The sequence below is a fragment of the Blennius ocellaris genome (assembly GCF_963422515.1).
Source record: "Blennius ocellaris genome assembly, chromosome: 8".
Classification (NCBI taxonomy): Eukaryota; Metazoa; Chordata; class Actinopteri; order Blenniiformes; family Blenniidae; genus Blennius; species Blennius ocellaris.
Genome location: NC_137657.1, coordinates 17,055,496 through 17,079,207, shown reverse-complemented (window position 1 = coordinate 17,079,207; position 23,712 = coordinate 17,055,496). Strand labels below are relative to the sequence as shown.

The 23,712-nt window shown below is 42.9% G+C and overlaps 1 protein-coding gene across 2 annotated transcripts in view; it reads right to left on the bottom strand.

Annotated features, from left to right (window-relative positions):
• Nucleotides 1-4,474: 4,474 nt before the first annotated feature.
• Nucleotides 4,475-23,712, bottom strand: part of ago3a (argonaute RISC catalytic component 3a) — a 31,770-nt gene continuing 12,532 nt past the window's right edge. The window contains exons 2-19 of one of the 2 annotated variants that reach the window (XM_080500852.1): nucleotides 21,804-21,975; nucleotides 21,432-21,552; nucleotides 21,070-21,278; nucleotides 20,120-20,256; nucleotides 16,908-17,042; nucleotides 16,662-16,749; nucleotides 15,425-15,572; nucleotides 15,053-15,172; nucleotides 12,711-12,854; nucleotides 11,756-11,889; nucleotides 11,130-11,314; nucleotides 10,756-10,915; nucleotides 10,100-10,190; nucleotides 9,717-9,911; nucleotides 9,189-9,323; nucleotides 8,526-8,627; nucleotides 7,531-7,730; nucleotides 4,475-6,808 (exon numbers count right to left, since the gene is read on the bottom strand). In XM_080500852.1, coding sequence (XP_080356978.1) covers nucleotides 6,700-6,808; nucleotides 7,531-7,730; nucleotides 8,526-8,627; nucleotides 9,189-9,323; nucleotides 9,717-9,911; nucleotides 10,100-10,190; nucleotides 10,756-10,915; nucleotides 11,130-11,314; nucleotides 11,756-11,889; nucleotides 12,711-12,854; nucleotides 15,053-15,172; nucleotides 15,425-15,572; nucleotides 16,662-16,749; nucleotides 16,908-17,042; nucleotides 20,120-20,256; nucleotides 21,070-21,278; nucleotides 21,432-21,552; nucleotides 21,804-21,975 — 2,585 coding nt within the window. In that variant the 3' untranslated portion in view covers nucleotides 4,475-6,699. The remainder of the gene's footprint in view (nucleotides 6,809-7,530; nucleotides 7,731-8,525; nucleotides 8,628-9,188; nucleotides 9,324-9,716; nucleotides 9,912-10,099; nucleotides 10,191-10,755; nucleotides 10,916-11,129; nucleotides 11,315-11,755; nucleotides 11,890-12,710; nucleotides 12,855-15,052; nucleotides 15,173-15,424; nucleotides 15,573-16,661; nucleotides 16,750-16,907; nucleotides 17,043-20,119; nucleotides 20,257-21,069; nucleotides 21,279-21,431; nucleotides 21,553-21,803; nucleotides 21,976-23,712) is intronic. The other variant, XM_080500853.1, reaches the window with a different exon arrangement.

Genomic DNA, 23,712 nt, shown 5'->3' with positions numbered 1-23,712 from the left:
ATCCTTCTTTCCTTCCTTCCTTCCTTCCTTCCTTCCCCTGCCACTTATTCATTCTACACTCTTTCACTTGCCCTTTACTTGGCTTGGGTAATTGACATGGCTGATGTACCAAATTAGCAGCTTGGGATGAAACGTCAGCTTTGTGGCTGAGAAATGGTTCCCTTCGTCAGAGATGAGCTGCAACATGTGGGGGGTTGCCATTCCTCCGGTGGTAAAAGAAGAGTGGAGGGGCAAAGTCGAGAGAAGAGAGGGAGGAAGAGTTGACCAGCGAACACCAAAACAAGAGCCCCGGCACACAGGTCTGCATCAGGTCAAACCCGCCCTCCTTCTTTTCCTCCACCCCACCCCACGCCCACCCCCCCCTCCATATCGTTGTGCTTGCTGTCTAGGAAAATAAGGCGTCAACATAGAGGGGGAGGGGCTTAAAGGCCTCTCCCTCCCGGCTCCGCCCCCACCATGCTGCAAAAATGATGCGGAGACTCCAGCCGCTTCTACGCACTCTCAATAAATACACCATAAAATATTCCGCATATATATAATTCATATATATATTTAAAGAACAACACATTTAAATAGGACAACAACAAAGGAAAAAAAAAAGTCGGCTCAAGAACAATTTCTCAAAATCGGATAAGTGTTAAGACAAAACAGAATATTTTTTGTACAGTTATACTTACTTTGACGCTAAAATAGTTACTGTATAAGAATATCGCAATCAGGCATTACTCAAGCATTATATGTCATAATAAAAGCAATTTGCAGTTTTCTTTCATGTAGTATAACATATGCAGCATACCAAGGTAAGTGAGGTGCAGTGTTTTCTTCTTTTTTTTTTTTTGTTGAGATTCCTTGTAATAGAATGATTTCACCCCCCCCACCCCCACCCCCACCCCCCACCCCCACCCGGACTGAAAAGGTACCCACAGAACGACAGACCATCCTCGGATTTCAGTCGACACCCTACTGGCTCAAGACAAGGATACTGCTGGGCAACACATTCCCTCCGTCAGGGACAAGACACATGGCAGGGCATTGCACTAGGATGGAGAAAGGAAAATGCCACGGGCTGCTACGAGGGCTGGGCGTCACGACAAAGAGTCTCAATACTGACACTGGCTCTGGAACAAAGTAGGATTCTTTTCATTTCTATAGCTGCTGGAAAATGACACTTGAATGGAAAAAAAAAAAGCGTACTTCACCGAGCTGCTGATTGAAGTATTTTCTGAAACTCAGGTTTCGGTCTGCCCGTTCAGAGTGATCGAGATCTCACTCACGCTGCTTTATCGAGTGGAGCGACGAATGCCATTCAAGAGGGAAAACCTTAATTCCACAGTGCAAAAATCGACTATTGTTTAAAAAAAAAAAAAATGTTTACTTTCGTTTTCAACTTGCTTCACAATCTTCGATGCCAAGAAACCTGCAAGGTGCAGATGGGTGGTGTTTTGACGCCCAGCCCGAGCTGTAACAAAGTGTCGAGTGGCGGCTCCTGAGCGGAAACCGCCAGCCGAGAGCAGGCCGACTCCACCGGGACGACGTCACGAGAGCATGAGGCACACTTTTAACGACCGACCGCTTCGTTTTGGTAACGCCCTTACTTTCCCAATTCCCCACGCGCACGCCAAGGTCCGGGTCTTCTACCTTGATCCACACCCTCCCCCTCGAGCGGGGACGGAGAAGGCGAACTGGAGGGACAGAGATCGAAACCTCTCGGCTGTGTGTCTGAGTGAGAGTGGCAGTCTCTAAAGTGCTGTGCTATGTTTGTCATTCATGGGCTGGGCTGTGTCACACCACGCTAGTGTCAGCTAACCACCCCCGACCCAAACACTCCTTCCACTGTACCAACAACACCATTGGTCCGAGACACTAAATGCACTAGGAAGCAAGAGCTCAACCACAACCATATACTTGGCATTATATTCTATTTCTATGTAGGCTTGATGTCTAAATACATGACACACGTTTGCACTGCCATCTCTAAAGAAACAAACAAAACAAAAAACAAACCCAAAACAGAAACAGTGAGTGTAAAATGCAACTCTACCTGCATTGCGATGTTTTGTTTTTTTTATTTGTCTTTGAAAAGGAGATTCTAGTTCTTTGATTTGACATTGTTATCCTTCAATTTACAGCACCATCAAGAGGAAAGGCACTTTCTGTGGACTTTGTTTTTCTCTCGCTCCATTGCTACCTTCCACCGCAAACAGAGAGCAACCAAAAATCAAGAGATATTGATCGATCACTCGAAATGGAATACGCCATCACATCCATTCAAAACCAAGAAGAAGAAGAAGAAGAAAGAAAAAAAAAAAACAACAACGATGGAGACGCTGACCTTTTAAAGTCAATTTGCCAATGTTCTTCAGCAGACAGTTGTCAGTTTGTGGCTAATGCCTTTGTTGTTCAGCTTCCATAAACACTCGTCCGTGTGGGCGAACCTAATCGAGAGCTGAAGGACACGGCTTCCTGCGAGCTGCGAGATTAGCGCGCCGTTTTATTTTAATCAAATCTAACAAGTCGTTTTAATAGAACTGGAAGGACAAACAATTGTTTCCCCTCCCTTGCTGTTTGACCCGGTGTCTGTTGAAGAAATATGGCCTCCATAAACAACATCTCGGTCCCACCCCCCCACCCCCACCCCCATCGGGCAGCTCACTTCCCATTAGGCCCCCCCGCGAAATGGTCTTGCTCATGTTAGGTCACTTCTCTACAAGCTCGTATTCACACAAAACACAGCCGATGACATTTCAAATGTAAGCGAGGCAAACACATCTGCTATGTAAACATGTGTTCAACTGCCCTCGAGGGTGTACGTTACACACCACCTGAACATCCATTACAGACAGCAGAGATGTAAGTGAGTCAATCAATCCACCCCACCCCCTACCCGCCCGCCCGCCCCCTCCCCCTGCAAACACACTTCCAAACACGACCTGCCACGTAAAGTTCTCATTGATTCCTTCCAAAACACACACAAACACACATTCTTGAATGAAGCACAGCCCACTACATTGTCCTTCAGCGCTAACCTCCCTCACACCTCCCGGGGGTGTTCTGGATGAGATTGTACGGCCGTGGAATGTACTCCTCTGGCACTGTGGAGTAAATGCTCGGACGTAAAAGGGAAACGGAGCAAAAATATGATTACAGGCTTTGTCAAACCACAGATTTACCTCGAGGCCAACTCCTTTTTTTTGTATTTGTGTGGCCGTGGGGTCTTGAAGAGGGAGACCTGTAAGGGGGGGGAGAGGCAACAGGAAGGTTTTCAAATCCCACACAAATACCCCCAAAGCTTCAACATGAAGGGATGGGGAACAACTCCCCCCCTGTTATTCTGAAATCTCACACTTTTCTTTCAAATAAATCGTCATCAATCAATCAACCTCTCAAAACCACTTGCCTTTTCCTTTCTCCCCTCCAATATCCACGAGGAGCAGGCCTCAGCACCGAGTGAAGGAAACGCCACAACATTCAAGAAGCGGGAACCCAACATATTGAACTCTTCCACCTTTTTTTTTTTCTTTCTTTTTTTGCAGTTTGTATTCGGACATTGCAATCGTGACGATGCTGACATTTGTTCTCCAAACCTCCAATTGTGTGAACATCTACCCATAAAAAAAAGCAAAGAAAAAAAGCTTTCAGCATCTTGCTTTTTTTTTTTTTTTTTTACCCCAAACATCAAAGCATGAGGTGGTTTAAGTCCACATCTCTATCGATAACAGTACGACAGTCCAAACACACGTCACTAGTTGCAACAACCCACCGATGTTCACACGTACACTACACGTTATACAGTGACACAGGAACAAGTCAACAGTCTATTGCGATCGTAAAAATGTTGTTATATGCTTTCTTTTCTTTTTTCTTTCTTTTTTTTTTTTTAAACCGTCACTTATCATGATACATTTATTACTAAGATTAATAATTAGACTACTTTTATTTTTCTGTTAGCAAAAATAAGTGGTGTGCATTACATAATTTAAAATGTACAAATATACTTTCGATCTGGCTTTTTAAAAAGGCTTTCAGATACTAGTGAAATCACGAAGGCTCAAACCCACTGGGCCCGACCCCCCCCCCCTCCTCCAACACGTTGGGAAGGCTCGCCTGTGAGAGGCTAACAGCGAACAGTTGAGGCACCGACCGACACCAAACTTCACTGTTATTGTACCGTTTACAAGCTGTCAACATGAGAAATGTAGACGTCCACGCAACAATCATAGCAGTGGGACTTTCTCCTCTCCGTCAGCCAGTGAGGTTAACCGTTTGTTTCTTCTCTTTTTTTTTTTTTTTAACTCCGACCTCAGCCACCTGCTTATTTAAAGTCTCATAAAGAGGTTCAGCTTCTAACTCAAACAGAGTAGCACCACGCCTGTGTTCAGTCTCCAAAAACACATGCTTCTTTTAGTGCAGATAACTTTTAAAAACACCCCCCCCCCCCCTCCCCACCTCCCTCCCTCCCTTACCTGAACCAGCTTCAAGTTGTCAGAGGATAAGAGGAGCTATGTGGTGACCCAGATACACACTTTACGACCGTCAGCTGTATTTCTCGGTGTCATCCGCTTAACTCCTCGGCTTTGATCTGAAGCGAGTCCCGACTCTGGGCCGTTTACATGGACGGGAATCAAATCTGGCCTTGAAAATAGGATTTCTATTGAACAAAATATTGTTATTGAAGGAATTAATTCAAAAGGCAAGGCCAGCTGGCAGCCCATGTACCCGGCCCGCGAAGTTACAAACACAATGTAGCAGCTGGATCCATGACTGGTGTCTATTGAGCGAAGAAAGACGACTCGGCCCGCTTCGCTTGAATGCTGCTCTAAAGCAAAGCCAACGGCTAACTCCCGCTGCATTGGCAAATACAATAAATATATTAATCTTAGGTTGATTTGAGTGAGATGTATAGAAAAGTCAGTAGACGGTTGTAGAGAAGAATTAAGAGGCATCGAGTGAAATTTTCTTGCTTGGAACCATCTTATGCTGTCCATTTGTTGGAATATACTTTCTGATCATTTTCGCCCCACAAATCCAGGATCCCCGATGATTAATGATGCAGCTTCTGACCATGAAACACTTAACTTCCACCAGGCACTTGAATACTAAACCTCTTATGGCCTTTATTCTCCACTTTTGCTGCTGTCGGGCGAAAAGCTGCGTTATTCTTAAGAACATTCGAAATGAACCTCCATGGCAAACGGATGATTGGGAATTGTGATCGTAAAGTATCCTCAAACCACAGAGAAGCATAAAATCCTTCAGTTCAAGTAAAAATGCAAAAACCACGAAAACTGCAGTTGCACCATTTATACCCAACAGCAAGGGCAAACTCATAAAACATGTCGATCAATCGACTCACAGAGGAGCAACAGATGAAAGTGCCTCGCGAAGTGGCAAACTTTTCCTCCTCTTGAGGACACCCACTTTCATATGAAATGTGAAACTGTACTTTTGAGTCATTTAAGTCCCCTAAAATCCTCTCTTCCCTTCGTTCAACTGATTATTGCACTAGAGGAAACCATCAACAGGATCTCTATTTATCCACCGAGCCCCGGAGGGAAGCGCAAGACGAAGCACAGAGAGAAATGGATCGATGATGATTACTGAAGTCGAAAATGAAATCTCACATGATTAAGTACTTTTTAGTACGACGAGCTAGAATCATAAAATGCTTCACATAATGGAAAAGAGCAGAATGTAATAACAGTGTGATACTTTAAATAAAATCCATAAATGGCTGCAGTTCAGCAAGTGATATACCAGCCAATATAAACTGCCGCGGTTCAAGTGTGACAGCTCACAATTAGAAACAAATCAGAACTTTTCTGAAACCTGACAAGACAACTATTTCTTTCTTGTGACTTTTTTTTGGGGGGGGGGCATTTATACCTCGTCACCAACAGGTGGCAGTGTGCTCCAAAAGAATTTGTAGTTCCATACAAATAACTGCTGATATCACACACTGGTGAAAGGAGAGGGGGGAAAAAAAGAAAAAAAAACAGGAGCGCAAAACAAGAGGGGGTGGTGGTGTAAAAGTGGCATCTGGGAGGACCTCAGGTCCATGAAACCATATGTAAAAATAAATCAAAAGACCCCTCTTCAGAGTCTGACCCCCTCGTCCCTGCTCCGTTGTTTCAAAGACGAGGGGGTGAATCCAAACTGACGACAGTAAAAACTGACAGAATGTAAAAGTGCTGCTGCTCAAAACTGACTTGAGGTACTGGAGATGGCAGAGGAACAGATCAACAGACTCTCAAGAAAGGCTGTGACAAGACAAAATGAGAGTAGAGGGTGAAAGAAAATAATGACCCCCCCCCCCCACTACGCCACAACTAAAAGAGACAAACAGGAAAGGACAGATAGGAGGGGCGATGAGAAGGAGGGGGGAGGGGGGCCTGATAACGGTGAAAATAAACTAGTTGGCTGGTTTGATATTGCATAATAGTGCTGAGTTTCTCTCGTTTGTATTTAAAGCAGCGTTTGCATCTTCAGTCCAGTGTGGGGGCGCCTCCTCCCCTCCATCCTCCCTGCTTTCCTCTGCACAGTGTCAGGTCCGGATTGACTAGGCATGTTGGGGGTGGGGGGTGGGGTGGGGATCGGGGTGGCGGCGGGACTTGCACCTACGAGGATTCCTTGACTGGCAAGCCAGGCGTGCATGGTTGTGTTTGTGTGATTTCTCTGGATGTGGTGGGGCGGCGGTGGAGCTCAGGCAAAGTACATGGTCCTCAGGGTGTCGTGGTGAATCTGAACAGCTTTGGCCAGCGCCTGGGGGTCCCGACCGTTACTCTGACCGGACACGTGGCTGCCTTCAGCACTGCAGAACAGACAAGGGAGACGCGAGCAGTGAGGGACGGCGCACGATGACAGCATGCATGCAAACATTTCAAGCATGTTCATCACTGAGAAGATTCCTTGGCTGCTCCTTTTTAAACCCGATTCGACCCATCATGACAGCGCAGACCGAACACTCTCGAGCACATGTTTTTAGACGCCGAAAACCCATGCAAGCCCAGAAAGAACACGCAAACTTCCCACAAAAAGGTGGGGCCTATACTCAAACAAACCCACGCAAGACGAATGACCTTAGTATTTGGAGATACTGGGAATATACTGTAATTTTGCGTCCAAGTAATGAAACTCAATAACAATAATATAAATATAATTTCATGACTTGGCTAAATTAAGCGAGAATAAAACCTGGAAAAAAAGCCATTGAAAGATCTAACTTTATTTGAATTGAATCTAAATTTAACTGAGAAAAGTCCATTATCCCTGCAATCCTCACTTCATGTACACAGTTTCAATTGATTAGTTAACAGATTTGTTTCTTCAACTGGCTTTATGTTGGTTTATTCTTTCTGTGCAAGTAGGCTGCGTAAGATCTCTCTGTTTTAGCATTATCAATAACCACTTCATGTTAATTCATGTTCGAGACGTAACAGACTTCCTGTTCAAACCACTCCCGGGCTTGAGAGAGAACCACGAGTGGCCAGTAGGAATAAAGATCTATCCATAATCTGCATTTCCTCTCCTCACCTGTCGTGCTCTTTGTCCACCAGATGGTAGCGGGCGCGGAAGGCCACCAGGTGGGCGTAGTAGGCTGGCGCAGGGATGGAGACTGAGCGGGTACAGCGCACATAGGTGTGGCACAACTGGTAGGTGAGCAGCTGGAACTCGTCGGCGGTAAAACAATTGTCGTCCCACAGTACGTGATAGTGGGAGGGCCGGCTGGTGCCCTGAGAGAAGCAAAGGAAATAACAGCTTTGTTTTACAGTTCCACTTAAAAATTCAAAATGCAGGCAACACATTTTTTATTTGGTTTTTAATTTAAGCAAAAAACAAAAAGCAAGGGGGAAAAAATTCTACACATCTAAGTGCCAATACAGTTAACAATGGAAGAATGCTTGATAAATAAATAAATTATTTACTGCATAAAAAAACATGATAACTGTACAAATATTGTTTAGTTTTGAATTGGAAAGTGAAGGAGAAATATGACTAATGTTTGGTCTTTCAAGTTAAAGCTGCTGCCTTGTCTAAAAGCTATATTCATGTCAGAGTAAAAGTAAAGAAATCGTCAAAATCGCCAAGAAAAAAATAATTTTCCACAGTGAATCATAAACACAAACACATTGTTAATGTCAATAAGCCTTGTTCTTGGTTTCCTTCCTGCTCTCATCGGAGTCATTTCAGTAAATAGTTGAAATATATATATTTTTTTTTTATTTGTTTATTTATTTAACTTTTTCCATTAACTTGCACTCACTTGTCTGAATTATCCACACCCATAGTAAACATCTGACCAGTGACACATTAGTCCAATCACCGTGCGAGAAAAGAATGTTCTGTCCGCGTGATTTGTTGCGAACGAGAACAAAATTAAGTCTTTTTTTCTGGCAGTCCCGGGAGAGAGAACAGATTTCACAGAGTTTTCTTCGAAGCTTGTAGAGACCTTTAGCACGTCGTTTCTTTTATTGATCCATTTGCAAAAGGCCACAGTATGGGCATGAAGGACAAGGGGCGAGCCGAACCTGTATTCCAGCGTGACTGCAGAGGTAAAAGTCAAACTCATAGGGATGTGTGATGTCCGTATCCACGGTAGTACCAGCAGGAATGTTTCCACTGCGTCCAACCTTACAAGACAAAAAAAATAAATCAATTTTTACTCAATTTTTCACCATTAAAAGAACAGGAACATAATGCAGAGGATAACACAACAGGCGAAGCTTTTAAAATTTTAAATTGGCATGAGGAAAGAACAAAAAAAAGAAGAGGAAAGGAAAACTAGTTGATGGAGGGATTCAGCCAAAGGTTCACCAAGTACTTTTCAAAACAACCAATTAAAGGCCAAATGCTCCAGAGAGTCTAATGCTCTGCATGTGAGTGCCTGCATGGAAAATAAGGTTGTTATAGGCCGAGTCTTACTCTGGGGGCCTTGAGTGGCACTCCAGAGCTCTCGGCTCGCATTGGGGCCTAATGCTTTAATCGAACGTAATTACATGGGTTAGGAGGGTGAACAGTCCAACTGACAACAAAAGGTAATTAAAGAGACCATTTCCAGGGCTTAACGTGCTAACACAGAGCATAAAAAAAAAGGAACACGGGCTACCACATAAACGCACTGTACTGGCTTTAATGGGCACATTCCCAGTGTCGCGTTCAAATAGAGCGCATGCAAGTTGGTGTGGACTCACTCTCTCATTGCGGTCGGCACAGAAGAGGCGTGTATGGTGGCGTTTTTGTACAACAATGTAGGTGATGCCGGGCTGGTACTCCTTCTCCAGGCTGATACAGGCCTCACGGATGGCCAGCAGCTCATAATACAGCACCTGAAATTGAAGAAGGATAAACGACTTTAAGAGTTTTTCATTTCTGGTTCTGAGTTTCAATTAATTCTCTGACACAAATGTCAAATTTCGTAGCTCAAAAATAAAAACCATTAAAAAAAATTTGAACAATTTTGCATATACAAGTACAACTTGTTATGCAGTTCCCTCCTAGTCCATATGAATATATACATCTAACAATAGATACTCCTAGATCTTAGAAACAAGGTTTTCTGTTGACAAAATACATCTTAATTAAGACTTGTCAACTCGCACTGTCGCACCAACTAGTGGCGGGAGGCTGAGTTTGACCAACCAGCAGAGCAACGTTTTCTTCCTTCATCAAAACATATAGAGAGACACGTTTTTTTTGTGTGTTTCAGGTAATGTGCTCACCTGTCTGAACTGGCCCTCTGAAACTCCATCCCTGTAGAAAATGATCCTGGTGGGTTTGTAGCGGGTGGACTTGTAAAACTGGATGAGCAACTCTCGCACCATGGAGGCCAGGTCCTGGATGACCTCCTGCCTGGGCCTCTGGACTCGCACAGTGGCACAGTACCTGCTGGGGTGAGCGTCCATGCTGCCGACCACCTGAGCACAAAATGGAACAAGGAGACGTTGTATTACTTAAAGTGTAATGTTTAATTAAAAAGAGAGGAGGGACTGCAGAAGGAAACTGGCATCTGGACAAAAAGAAGTTACAAGTTAATAAATTACACAGTAATTAGTTGGATGGAAATAAATTTGCGAGGGGAGAGGGGAAAAAAAAAAAAACTAACTGCTGCAATTGATGGCTTCTTCCCATCTCCAGCCGGCGGATGTGTAACATCTGCTCCCAAGAAGATAACAGGCTGCTGAAAGACTGATGGTCTGCGGATCACAGGAAACACCAGAGTCAATTCAAAGAGTCAAATGATACTATACACAAGATCTACTCGCGTTTAGCAAATAATCAATTGTCACATTTTATATCACAAACTGTTGAAGTTAGTTCTACATTTCCTCACATTTCTTCTCAAGGAGTAGAAGTGATCTAAAAATAAACATGTTAAGTGACACCATATTCCATGAAATGCATTGTGCGCATTAAAGCAATACAAGTGAAAGTGTCCGTTTACATCATTACATTAAATACATGTAGCTATCCATACTGCTTTGTCAATAACTATATATCAAAAAACAATCGTGGAGTGGTGTATAGGATGTAGCAACATGATTTCAAAGAACTTGGGATTATGTTCATTTTGTCATTCTGATTACGTACAGCTTGTGTTCTTTTGACGCTGTGAGGAAGGCCTCCCCCACACTTTCCAGCATTATATATGAATGATGTTCAATCGTGTGCACTCCAATCGGGTTATAAAATATCCTTTGGTTGCACCATTGGCTTAAAATGTTGAGTTGTAAAGGGCAGTTATGGAAGAACGTGTCTCACCGTTGGTGAGGCACCAGGATGTTGTTGATGCCTCCCAGCTTCACATTGATCTTGAGGCAGAGGTTGGAGAGGGTCTGAGGGGACGTCTTCACCACGTTCTTCACCTGGACACACTGCGTGGCCATGCCGAGTAGAGTGTCGCCGACGCGCTTCACCTCCGCTGTGAATGAATAAAAAAAAATTTTTTAAAAACCTGGATCAGAAGCAGCAAAACAGGTATATTTTTTAATAATCTTGAACAGTAACAGACTATCTGGGAGAGTGCTCAGGACACCATTTACTACAGTTCTTTCATTGAAACCTTTCTTGGAAGCTAAAACCACACCGTCTCAAAAGAAAGCGGGTTCAAATACGCGCCGAGGTCAGTTTCTAACCATAGACTGGGGTTTTCCCCGGCAGGATGACGATGATGAGCTGCAGTCCAGCGTAGGTGTTCTTCAGGTGTCTGAACATGGGCTCCACGCTGTCCGCTCCCTGGGCGTATTTACAGAAGCAAGGCTGGCCTTGAATGGGCATCCCAGCATCTTTAGAGATCTTTCGAAGCTGGTCTGTAAAACTCCTGCAAGAGGAGGGAAAACAATGAGGACAATTAGGCTACAAATGCTGAAAGTTCCGAAATTGAATTTGGAGGGGGAAAAAATGTGGGGGGGAAAAGCATAAACAGTTCAAACTTGTTACATTAACTCCATTTTCATGCAAAAATTCTAAAAATACCTCGAGAGGATAAAAAATTCAATAAAAGATAAAAATGCTGGTTCTGTCTTATGATCATGTGAAAAAAGACAAATGTAAATGTGTGCCTTCAACAATCACCACCATAGAAATCTGTAAACTGCAGAGATAGGACCGGATTACCTCGTACAAGTTCATATTTTCAGTAACGTCTCAACAGCAGAGAGAAATAAGCGAACTTGACAGGGATAAAAATGGCTCCTTCAGACGACATCACAGTAATGCTGTATGACAGCTGAGCAAAAGAGACAATAGCAAAGGCTCTCACTTGAGGATTTCTTCTCGACACTGCCTCTGTGTGGCGAAGCAGGCAATAGCCCACATTTTGATCTCCACCCCAGTGTGGAACTGTTTCCCCCTCATGTCCCACACCCCGTGGCTCGGCGTGGCCACAGTGCGGTTCTGAAACAACAAGGTCGTCTCAACACATGTACACGTGATTATGAGGGCAAACGCTCACATTCGAACAGACAGGCACACCGTTTCTGTATAAACTCACACACATTCATTCATAACATGGGACAACATAACAAAACAGACAATACACACTTTGACAGCACAACACTCCAAGAAACATGCATGTCTTATAAAGCTGAGAAGAATATTTACATGTAATAAGTTAAATTAAATCATCTTGATGTGAGTATAGGTTTTCAGTAGTGTAGTTGTGTAGTTTAAAGGTTTGTAAAAAGCACTTCTTTCTGCAGATCACAAGATGGATCATCAATGTTTTTCAGATGTGGCATCATGATTCATAGCTGTCAGTTAAAAAAAAAAAAGAACCTCAGTCTAATCTAGAGTAGGTGTGTCTCTGTAAAAATAAGCAGACAGATGTTAATCAGGGCTGTGGTTCAGTCTCGATACGCAGATTCATCAACCGTGTGTCCTATTCACTCACTTCTAAGGGAAACCAATATTATTAGTAATGTTCTTCCACAAATAATATTCTATCAATGAGATGCAACCCAGTCATGATGTGGGTATTCTTTTGTAAAAAAAAAAAATAGTATAAGGATTTTTCACTTGTTCCATACTATCTTTGAGGGAATAAAGCCTGAGCTATCGAGACTCAACCCCAGCAGACAGACAGGACTGACACCATGAAGCACAAACAGAAGCCAGTGAGTTAGTTCCCCTCGAACAGACGGTGGAGTGAGAGCCGTTCGAGGGGCGAGCGTTGTCAGACAAACGGAGAGAATGGGCGTGATTTAAAAGAAGGGTACCATAAAGTGCTCTGTGCTCACCCTGCCGCCGTATTGCAGCATGGGGGCGGGTAGCACTCGCCCCGTCACGTGGGCCATCTCGTCGCGCACTTTGAACTGGAATTCCTGCACAAACGGGTCTGCCTCGTAGTTGGCACTGCGCACCTGCATGGAAAGAGAGCGAGATAGAGATGGGAGGATTAGCCACCGGATCGGATGACGGCATGAAACAGGATGACTGCATTACGGAGAGGTTTCGGTTCTGTGTTGCAGTACAGTACCGTGGCTTTTGTTCGTTTTGGTCGTTTAAAGAAGTTCTTGAACTCATGAGACATGTCAGACCCAACTGTCGGTCCATTAACCCCCTCCAACACTTCCGCATGGATCTCTTTAAGCTATGCTCATCTCTCTGAATCCAATGCGATTTCACCTTCTTACACATCTATCGCTGCAGGTCACAACGCATCTCACTGAAAAACGGATCTTTGAAACGATAACAATGTAAAAACACAGTGAAGTCACATTCATCTTGAGGGACCATCGCGTGCCAAGTCTGAGTGGGTTAAATATGAGGTTACAAAAGCTGACTGCTACCAGCTGGCTAGTCTGTGTGAAGGTAATGAAACCTGACTGTATTACATATTATATCATCAGCTGCAGGTTGTTAAGCAAAGAGCTAAGTGTAACGAGACACTGGAAGCTAAAGTCATTTAGTTTATCAAAGCACCTAAATAAAGGTCGGACCGATCACAGAAGTCATTTTGAGGTCATTCCAAGGATTTGAGGATTTTTTTAAAGGTCAGGTCAAAATCTGGCTTTGCAAGATTTTTTTATTTTTTTTAAAAATGGAATTAAACTTGAAACTTGATCTCACCTCCACATTAAAACAAATGTTCGAAAATGTTTACTTTTCAAAGTAGCATAAAAGTCAAAATCTTCTGCCAATACATAGTAGAAATGTTGACAGATGTTAAACTTTCAGGACTAAACGCAACACCACATATCAAACTCCATCTCTTCTACCAGTGGTTCTCAACCTGGGGCAAAGAAAACCAGAATGAGACACTTTCTGGAATCAAGAGGGGAAGGGAAAAACTGCAGACTGCAGAGTAGATGCCGCCAATGGTTCCGTTTTACCAAATTAAAAAGTCAAAGAAAAAGTTCACAATATTTCTTTGACGCAATCTGGCCTGACTATTGGAAAAAAAAAAAAAGAAAAGAAAAAAAAGGATGGCACCTACTGTGATGAATAACCATTCATTTCTTTATAAAGTTCTCCTGAAGCATCAAACATCAACATGAGAATGAGATGGCTTCTTTTATTTTTCTTTAACAAGCCACAGGGCTGTAACAATTTTTTTTCTCGGCTGCAGTCACTAATTTAAGCAAATTACTGACGGGACACGCAAGTCACCGTGTCTGTAAAATGACCACAAGCATCCAGGGAGAACATGCAGCTCCGTCATGAAATTCATTATGTCGTTTTGACACACGCAGCTTATCTCTGCTTTCTTCTGTCCTTTTTTGACATTCACCATTCTTCCGCCTAACCTACTGCGTACACCTAAATGAAAACACCAGGCGGTGACATCCACAATGATTTCCTGTGAACAAGTCCAGTCATCCCCCCCGAGAGTAAACAGATAAGGAGAGATGAGTTTACTAAGGTAACAACGGGTATTAAATGTGCCTCGCTGATCTGATGCTCGCCAGAGGCGGTCAATGTTCTGTTTGTCAGTGTCTCCAAAAACAATATGCTGCAGTTCACATCAAAGTCATTACAGCTGGGAAATTTGGACTGCTATCGCTTTATTTGACGGGAAAGCATGCAGACGTAACTTTTTAAGTGATGTAAAAGGCCTATGCGAGTGAGGGGATTATAAATCCAGTATTGTGAAATGAAGACGAACAGCACACAAACTGTAGCTCATATAAAAGCTGTGAAATGCAGCTGGAAAAGCATTCTGTAAACAATCCAAACAGCCTTATGCAAGATTTCCCATACTGGGGTTTGCTTTGCCTCCTCTGAAGCTGTCAAAATTAAATTAGCTCACAGTATGAAAATCGAAAAAGCAGCTAAAACTCTAAAGCAGACCTGCGAACCTTCCCATTGCTTTTATTTGATCTTGATATAAGGTGTCTGCCCACTGCTCCAACGGACACTGCATCTTTGTCCGTCATCATATGATATGGTGCACAAAACGTGCACATTTTGCCATGATTGATAATATTTAAATGCCAAGAAATCAACATAAGTATTTTAAATGCATACTTATTGAAAGTGTTCCAGCTGGAGAATCATTTATAGTCATTTTTGCACTTGACAGTATCTGTAACGGTAATAGGAGACCGCCGAAACTCACCAGCCTGCTGATCTCTTCCTGTCTGTCAGGTGCAGAGCGAGCTGTGGCTTTGATCATAGTGGAAGTCTGATTATCTGTCAGCTTCTTTATGCACCGTTGGCCGGCTACAATGTTACACACCTGCAAGAAAACAAAAGTTGAACCGGAACATGTATTTTTAATCATTTCAGCTCCTACATAGCCGGCGAAGGATTTTCTGTCCGCCCTCTGGCTTTTTTTCTGCAGCTGCTCCTGTTCATACAGTCGTCAAAACAGGCACGCCCGGGAGCTGGCGGCCACACCGAACACTGCAGATTGCATCACACTCGACGCAACAAGTAAATGCTGGACGCACAGTAAGTGAGTGGAATAGCATCTTTGTTTTCTCCTCACCTCCAGGGGCAGGTAGGTATGCTTCTGCTCCTGCCCCACCTGTAGGCAGGGCAAATGTGGATACTTGAGCTGCAGGTTGTACTTCTCCCTGAAGTACTGGGCTACAGTACGCTCTACAGTTTGGCCGTTCTCCAACTGCAGAGGGAACCTGCAAGAACAAGAGCAGTAAAACCTTTAGAGTACATTACTGAATGAGAATGATCGAGGTTTATTCGAACACACCAATGCTGTATCAAAGTCACTGCCAATGCAAGTCCTGCGAGAGTGTTTTGGCCATTTAGCAATTATTGTATTAAAAAAAAAAAAAAAAAAGTTAATTTTGAAGCGACTTGTTCAAAAATGTGTTGATGCAATTTTAGCATTTTGCAGAAAATTGCTGAAATTGGACCAAAACTGCACATCAAAAAACAATGGCTTCGTAAAAATTATTCACATCGTCGATTGCAATTATAATAATAAATCCAGTGGATATTGTCAACAGGAGCAGCAATTTTTATCATTTTGTTTTCATTCGGTTATATTCAACTTCCATCATTACGTGGACTAAAAACATTGCAAATCGCTAAAATGTCACTAATGCATATTGTACCTCTCAGTCCAGAAAATGTGACTGCAAACCACCATTAAGCTAAATTGTACCAAAAAAATAAATAAAAAATACAACCATAACCTCAGTGATGGATTTTTGTCGCTGTCCACGCTGAGAAAATAAAACTACTTTGTGGTGATTCACAATGGAAATGTGGCTTTCTGCTCATGCTCCACCACAATGTCACAAGGGTTCCCTCCACTTTCCTGTGAAAACATTGTCCTCATGTTTTTCTTCACATGTTAGCATGGGAAACTCAAAAAAAAAAAAGAAGCATGTTCTGAAATGTGCAAATATCCAGCTGATTCCTTTATCCATAATTCCTGGAATAAGCACGATAATTGCCTGCTGGATTATTTATCTTCATTTGTGTATGACAAGACAGGATCCTGTACCGGACTTGCCAGAGCTCATTTTTGGAGTGGAAACACACACGAGAAAACGACTCAGAAATGCTCATCTGTCGCCACACAGCTACTTCACAAGTGGATGACTAATGCCGACTGCACGGCTGTGGGATGAGTCAGCCATTATCTGGTTTGTTTGGTAGTGAATTGGCGATCGCATCCTCTACGGTGCGCATTCCCCGCCTTCCCCGTCCACACACCACAGTCTCCTGTTGCCGCACCCACCCATAAGCTGACTCACGTTTGATGGCTGGCAGGCCGACGGGTCACATTGCAGACGCGATACTTCCTCCGCATGGTTCCACAGTGCGTCACCTCCACCTTCAAACCTGGTGAATAATGAAGAAGGGTTCAGTCTCATTACAGCTGCGTTTGTGTGTGAATGACTGTAAATATGTGCTCTCTCTTTCCTGCTTAAGCTCCCGCGCTCTCCCATCACACACAGACACACACACACACACACTAATCTTTCCAACTTCATCTTCACCTTTGATTTCTTTGGTGAATTTGACTCGGTGCGAGTCTGTGAGTGGGCGAGGCTGTTCGTCTATATTGTGGATATCCAGGACTTCACACATGAACTGGATGACTGGCTGGGCCTTGTAGAAGGCGGTGGCAGACACTGCAAGATAAAACAAAAATAGAAATCATTTCATACATAAATAACAAACAAAAATACAATGCTATCAAATTGCATGGAATTACAGTAAACCTTAAATGAAAGGAATAAGCGGATGTTTGTACTATGCACTGGAACGTTTTGACATTGCCCAGGACTCAAAAGTGAAAGAAATAACCGTTTACACCGTTTTACATAAATAACACCATGAATGATAACAGGAATGATTCTGTGTGTTGCACGTGCCATCTCGATACAATCTTGCACGATAGTAGAAATATGACCACGTCCTTTTGTTCAGAATTTTGTAGACAACCTGAACAGGTGTCTGCATTTATGAGACAAAGTGGTCATCGAGTTGGGCCAAGCCGTAAAACCAAACATGTGCATTTCACACAGGCACGACATTAATTAAAATCCCCAACGCACACAGTCTGTAAACTGTGTGTTTCTGGCTGTACAGTTGCATCACAATTGCACAGTAGCCCCGACAAGACTAAATAAATAAAGCATGAACACAGATTAAACAAAAGGGACAGAATTCATACGGAGTAAAAAGCCTCCTTGTTTAAAAAAAAACAAACAAAAAAAACACGCTCTCTTTTTGAAGCACAATCATTCCTTTCAAACTGAACACAGGGAACACGAAACATTAATAAGTGAGACGACAAAGCACGACGTGCAGCATGAGAGAAATATCACTAAAGCACAAAGAAAGACGAAAAAATCTCAACAAAACTGGAAAATTAAAGTGGTGAGATGGAGAAAGTGGCAGATGAAAAGTGTGGCTCAGCTGCTGTGATGTTAAAAAAAAAACAAAAAAAAAGCCTTGGCTGACGGCACTGCAAACACATCAGCGAGTGACGTGTCAAAACAGGACTGACAACTGCACTGTGGAGACACACTCCTGCCCAAACGCTTTCACTGGACCGGAAGTGACATCACTTCCACACGCTGGTATCGTTTGTGTCTGCGTGCGTCTCACCATGCAAATGCAAACATTCAAAAAAGGTCTCAGATCCTTGTAGCCATGATCAGATGACATATCCACATTTCATTCCGGAGGATAGAGAGAGTGGGAGGCAGTGTTTGTCGTATTCGTGCTCTTCTGTTTAAATGGGCTTACAAGTCGCTTCGACACAATGACATATTGAACGCTTGGCAAACAACCGTTCTGAGTTCTGGTTTTGTCTATAGAGAGCCGACAAGAGATTTGAGGCGGCAAACTGATTACCAAAGGATGAGAGGGCGGGAAAATGAAACAAAGAGAGAATCAGAGAATGGAGAGGCAGAGAGAGAAAGAGAGAGAGAGAGAGAGAGAGACTTCAAGCACTTGGAGCGAAACAAAAGCAGTCTCAAGGAAATGCTCCATGCAGCTCCCCTCATGACCCCCAGAAACACCCACGACTCTCACTCACGCAAGCACGACTACACACACACACACACACACACACACACACACACACACACACACACACACACACACACACACACACACACACACACACACACACACACACACACACACACACACACACACACACACACAGGCACACACACAGGCACACACACAGGCCTCTGTCTCCACAGCAACTAACTAGTCAGTTCTCATCCAGCCAAGCACCCACCTTCCTCCATGTAACACACACACACACACGCACACGCGCACACACACACACACACACACCCCCCTGTCAGCAGCAGACTTGGCCTCCACTAGCCTCCTGCAGCGTGCATATGGAAAGAACACATTTTCGTCGCATTTGCCACAAATATTAACAGATCGCAATTGCGGTGCCCTTTTGAGATTATGAAACTCGGCTTCCTCAACTATCGTTCGGCTCAAGATGAAGCCAATTACCCAACAAGGTCTTGTAGCGCTCCCAAACGAGAAAGATCTGTACCAGAAGAACAGCCTCATTTCTAACTAATTAAACAGGTGGGTCTGGGAATAAACACTTATTACACAAAGTCAACAATTGTGTTAGGTAAAAGAGTTATTGGCGACCAGTACAAGCTTTACAAAAAGCTCACCGGGCATACAACTATCGTATTTGTCAGATACTTTCAGATCACATACAATAAACATTTTTTTTTTTTTTTTTTTTTTAATGGCCAAATTTACAATTGTTTTGGCATTTCTGGGCAACCAAAAAAAATGAAAAAAACAAAACAAAAAACCATTCATTTACATGAACATGAACCCCCCCCCCCCCCCCCCCCCCCCCCCTCCTCACTGTGAATCACTTCAGCAGTTTATTTGCACAGCTGCACTGGCACTTCAACAAACTTGAAGGGTCGGTTGGAAGAAATTAAGTGGACATGGTGAACAGAGTAAAAACATACTAGCAGAGAGTAGACAGGCTGGTAGCAGCCCTGACAATAATAGTTTATGGCCCAGAGAGAGAGAGTTCAACACCGTTTCAAATTTTATAATGCCACCATAAATAAAATATGGATTGAGCCATGGTTCTGCCAAAGAGGCACTCGTGCCTACGTTGCTGTGTTTATTTGTGCAACAATGAATAAAGCAGATGTTTCATTTAAACGGACAGGTCAGTGAACTTTCCAAAAGCACTGAACTTGCAGATAACTTTTTCAAGTTGTTTCCATATTGAATATAGTTGTCAAAGTATGATTATTTTAAAGCAACAGTATAATATTTCTTCATTTCCTATCTGGCAACAGTTCTCCTCACTGATGGAAAGGCCTTAAAGAGGTCCTGTAGGCCTTTGCTCAGGTTCAACAATACGGCTCTCTCGTGAGCAACTCTGCCAGGTTAGATTAATGTTAAACACTGCTATTAATTTCTCTCAAACAAAACATCAATGAAAGAAAAGTGATCGTGTGCAAATCTCTAAAAATAACCTGAATCATGGGGGCTCCATCTCGATGCAACTGTTTAATTATTAAAATCTCATTTCCCAGCTGTGACAGAAGAACATTGAAATCAATTTCTGTATGGCTGTGTGGAAAAGCCGTATTTCATTATTAGAAGGAAAAAAAAAAAAAACACTGGAAATGCAATGTTTGTCTGAAATGACCCCAATATAAACTTGCATACAACAGTTGATTCTCACCATCAATGTTGAGCATCATCTTCCACATGGCAGGGCGCACAGATTGATGAAAGCCAAACCAGACCTCCCTCCCGCCTCCCAGAGGATGGTCATAGCCCTCTGGAGCTGAGAAAAAGGATCGACCCACTGGAGTGTATCTGGATGGAAATGTAAAAAAAAAAAAAAAAAAGAAGAAGAAAAGAGTGATCATAAGTCAAAATAGATCAAAGAAATGACAGTGAAAATAAAAATAAAAAACAATAACTTATTAAGGTTTGCAAGTATAAAGGGGTGCATGGCATGATTAGAAGATAAAGATAGATGACGCATCGTGAGCTGAGCTGGTTGGTCAGTTTCTGTTAACAAAGCGGCACATTTAGCTGCTCTTTAATACAACGTGAAGATAAATCTGTAAAATGAGAGAGCAGTGACATCCCCACGGACAATCTAGCTTCTATTGCCCCGCTTAAAAGACACATTATTATCTGTCGGGGAAATTTCTCCATGTGTAGTTTAGTCTGACATTGTGCCACGATGCCACTGAAACACTGACACCCCTGCACCTGTGCACAGAGCCAAATGAAAAGTGTTGATATTACTACTTTTTAATAAAGCTTGGAAGAAGGTTTTCATTAGAGCTCTGCCAATATAGCGCTGGATCGTGCTCCTGCAGAGTGTTAGGATGGTGCTACTGTGCTGTACGAGCACTGGGTTTGATTTCCGCCGAGATCAGAATGCTGATATTGGCGTGGCTAAGACAACAAAGCTATAAAGTACTTACTACGTGTGTAAGACCGACTCTATTCACAACTTGCTTGATTTCTTTTCATAATGCCTTTTGTAAGATTACATAAAACAGAGAAATTAAGTGTGGCGGTTGTTTTTGGCGGTAGCAGTGAAATTACATCCGATTATTACGCATCAATTACTCATCAATCACGTAAGGAGTCGAATAATAGATAGCAGCTCACTTCATGGAGGGCAGGTGTCGCAGCACCACGTCGACGGCATGCACAGGGTTTGTGCTGATGGGCTTGTCCAGCTCGAGGGGCTCGGGCATACTGCGGCCAGTCAGCACCTCGTGGAGCAGGTGCCAGCTGACCAGGGACACAAACTTGATAGAAACTTTGAAGGGGCGATCTTTCCCTCCCTCACCTGGAAGAGTGACATCCAGATCCACCTGTGGTAGAACAGCAGAGGAGAGCAAATACAGTTTAAATAGTGTATTACACAATGAGTGTAGGTGCAAGTGTGTAAAATAATTAATTCCATCAAGTTTTATTATAATGCATTTCTGTGTGTGTGTGGGGGGGGGGGGGGTTCCATGGCTCACCCCAGCGGGTGCCACAGGTAGCGGGTTGGCTGTGTAGAGACTCCTCTTTCCATCATAGACTGGCCTGCGATCCCCAAAGATTGTCACCTTGAAGTGCTGCACCATAGAGTCAACCACCTCCCTGCACAACATGCACACAGACAGATGTTCAGTTACACTGCAACCTGTGACATGCCGACATGTTGGACTCGCTAAGCAACACTTCGAGCTGCCAAATCGACAATCATCACCAATCAAACGAGACCATCTGTGAATCAGAAGTCACACACTGCACCCAAACTATGTTAAATGTGTCCGTCAACAACCATTTATCATTTGCCAACTCTCTGGGTTTGTGTGTACACACACATATATGAACAGAGCCAGGCCCACCTGTTGACTCTTCGTGGGCACTTGTCAGGCTTGATGTCCACCTCGTAGAGGTAGACATCCATCTTGGGGATCTCCACCTGGAAGCAGTTGGCCAGCAGCTTGATTGGCTTCCCCATGGTGCCATAGCCAGGCCGCCGTGGCATGGAGAACAGGGACTGGGCCCCAACGGCTCCTGGAGGAGAAGAATAAGAATAGATGTCAAATGTTGCACCGCAGAACGTTCAAGGTGAGAATGCGCTCAATACCTACAACGAGCTGGTCAAACTAGATTTCTTGCATTCGTCGTAGCATGGATCTGGCAATGTGCGATTGTAAATTTAGTCCAGTCAGACACCATGACGACAGGCTTAACGTTGAGTCATTCATTCATTCATTCAGCCTCGAAAAACCTACAAACCTAAAGCTTCTAGTCTAAACAAATATCGATACTGACATCGACTGACGCTGATTAACATGAAAGCATTAAAGAGCATTCATGTTTATAGTCTAATGAACTATTCTGATCTTGATGACATGACAATAATATCCTCAAGATTCTTTGTAAAACTAGTTATTCCAGATGTGTCCAACTCATTAATTTCACTTTAAGGGCCGTATCAAACCTTGTTTGAGCTCAATCAGGCCAGACACAGGAAGATGATATCATAGAAACCTAGGAATATTGACAAACCCACATTTTTCCCCCATAGTTTTAATGCACAAAAATGAGAATATTCTGAAAAGGTTAAATGAAATCTTACATCATGTAACAAAAAGCAGCCTTTTCTTTCTTTTTTTTTAAGAAAATGTGTGTACTGTAAAAAAACTGAAGCCGCCACGCAAGTTTCCCTCCAAAATAATGGAAAAAGGTTGTTGTTTAAATGGCTGCACTATTTCTGCAGCCTTCAGCATGGATGTTTTTACAAACTTACCCTCACAGTATGGTTTTTATATTAAAATTATTCTCTTTAAACAAAGAAAAACCTGAATGCACAGAGAGACTATGTTGATTCTTGCTGTGTGATGATGAAATTACTGAACCACTATAATATTGCACACAGTTCGGGTCTTTATCATTTTTACAATATGCAAGGTCATTCTGTGGACCAGATTGACCCTTTTGAGTGAGCGGCTTTGGCCAGGGGGCTTGTGTTTGAAGCTCATTTTTACAATTTTATTCTCAAATATCACTATTGGCATAAAACATAAAAATCGGACAGAGAAGCTAAACTGAATGTCACTGGATGATTTAAAACGATACAAAACGACAAGAACTTTGCTCGCAATGACTGGTTGAGAAAGGGCACACTGTAAAATAGACAATTACTGGCAGATTACCAAAATAATTCACAGAAAGTTCAAAATGTCAAGATAAGCTTGTGTATCGTGGAAACACCAAAGATCAACACATCTGAATTTTGACATTTTAAAACGCCGTACAGCGATAACTCACTCATTTCATCTGACCTTTTGAGGGAAAGTACAGAAATGACACAGATTTATCAGTGGAATTAAGACACCTTGAAAATGAATACCAAAGGCCACGATTAAACAAGCAATACACACTGTCAGGACTCTGCATGCATTAATATGTGTCGTAAGCAAACAAATCCATCTGAATCAGCAAATGAAGGAACCTGGAATCAATATAACACATTTATGACACAGGACAGGCGCTGACAATACAGCGATTCTGTCATACCAGTAAAAGTACAGGCTTAATCGGAAAAACTCACAAGCGGAACATTCTGAGTTTGTCAGAAATTATTTTCCCTCAAATGATCGTATTTTATAGTAGTAGAGGTTAAAAAATGTCCTTCTCAAAATGTGAGAAACTTTCCATTTTATTTGCAGATGATGCAACATCTTACTTTTTAGTGAACGGGAGGAAAAATTCCAAACCCACTGATGATAAAAACAATGTGACGCG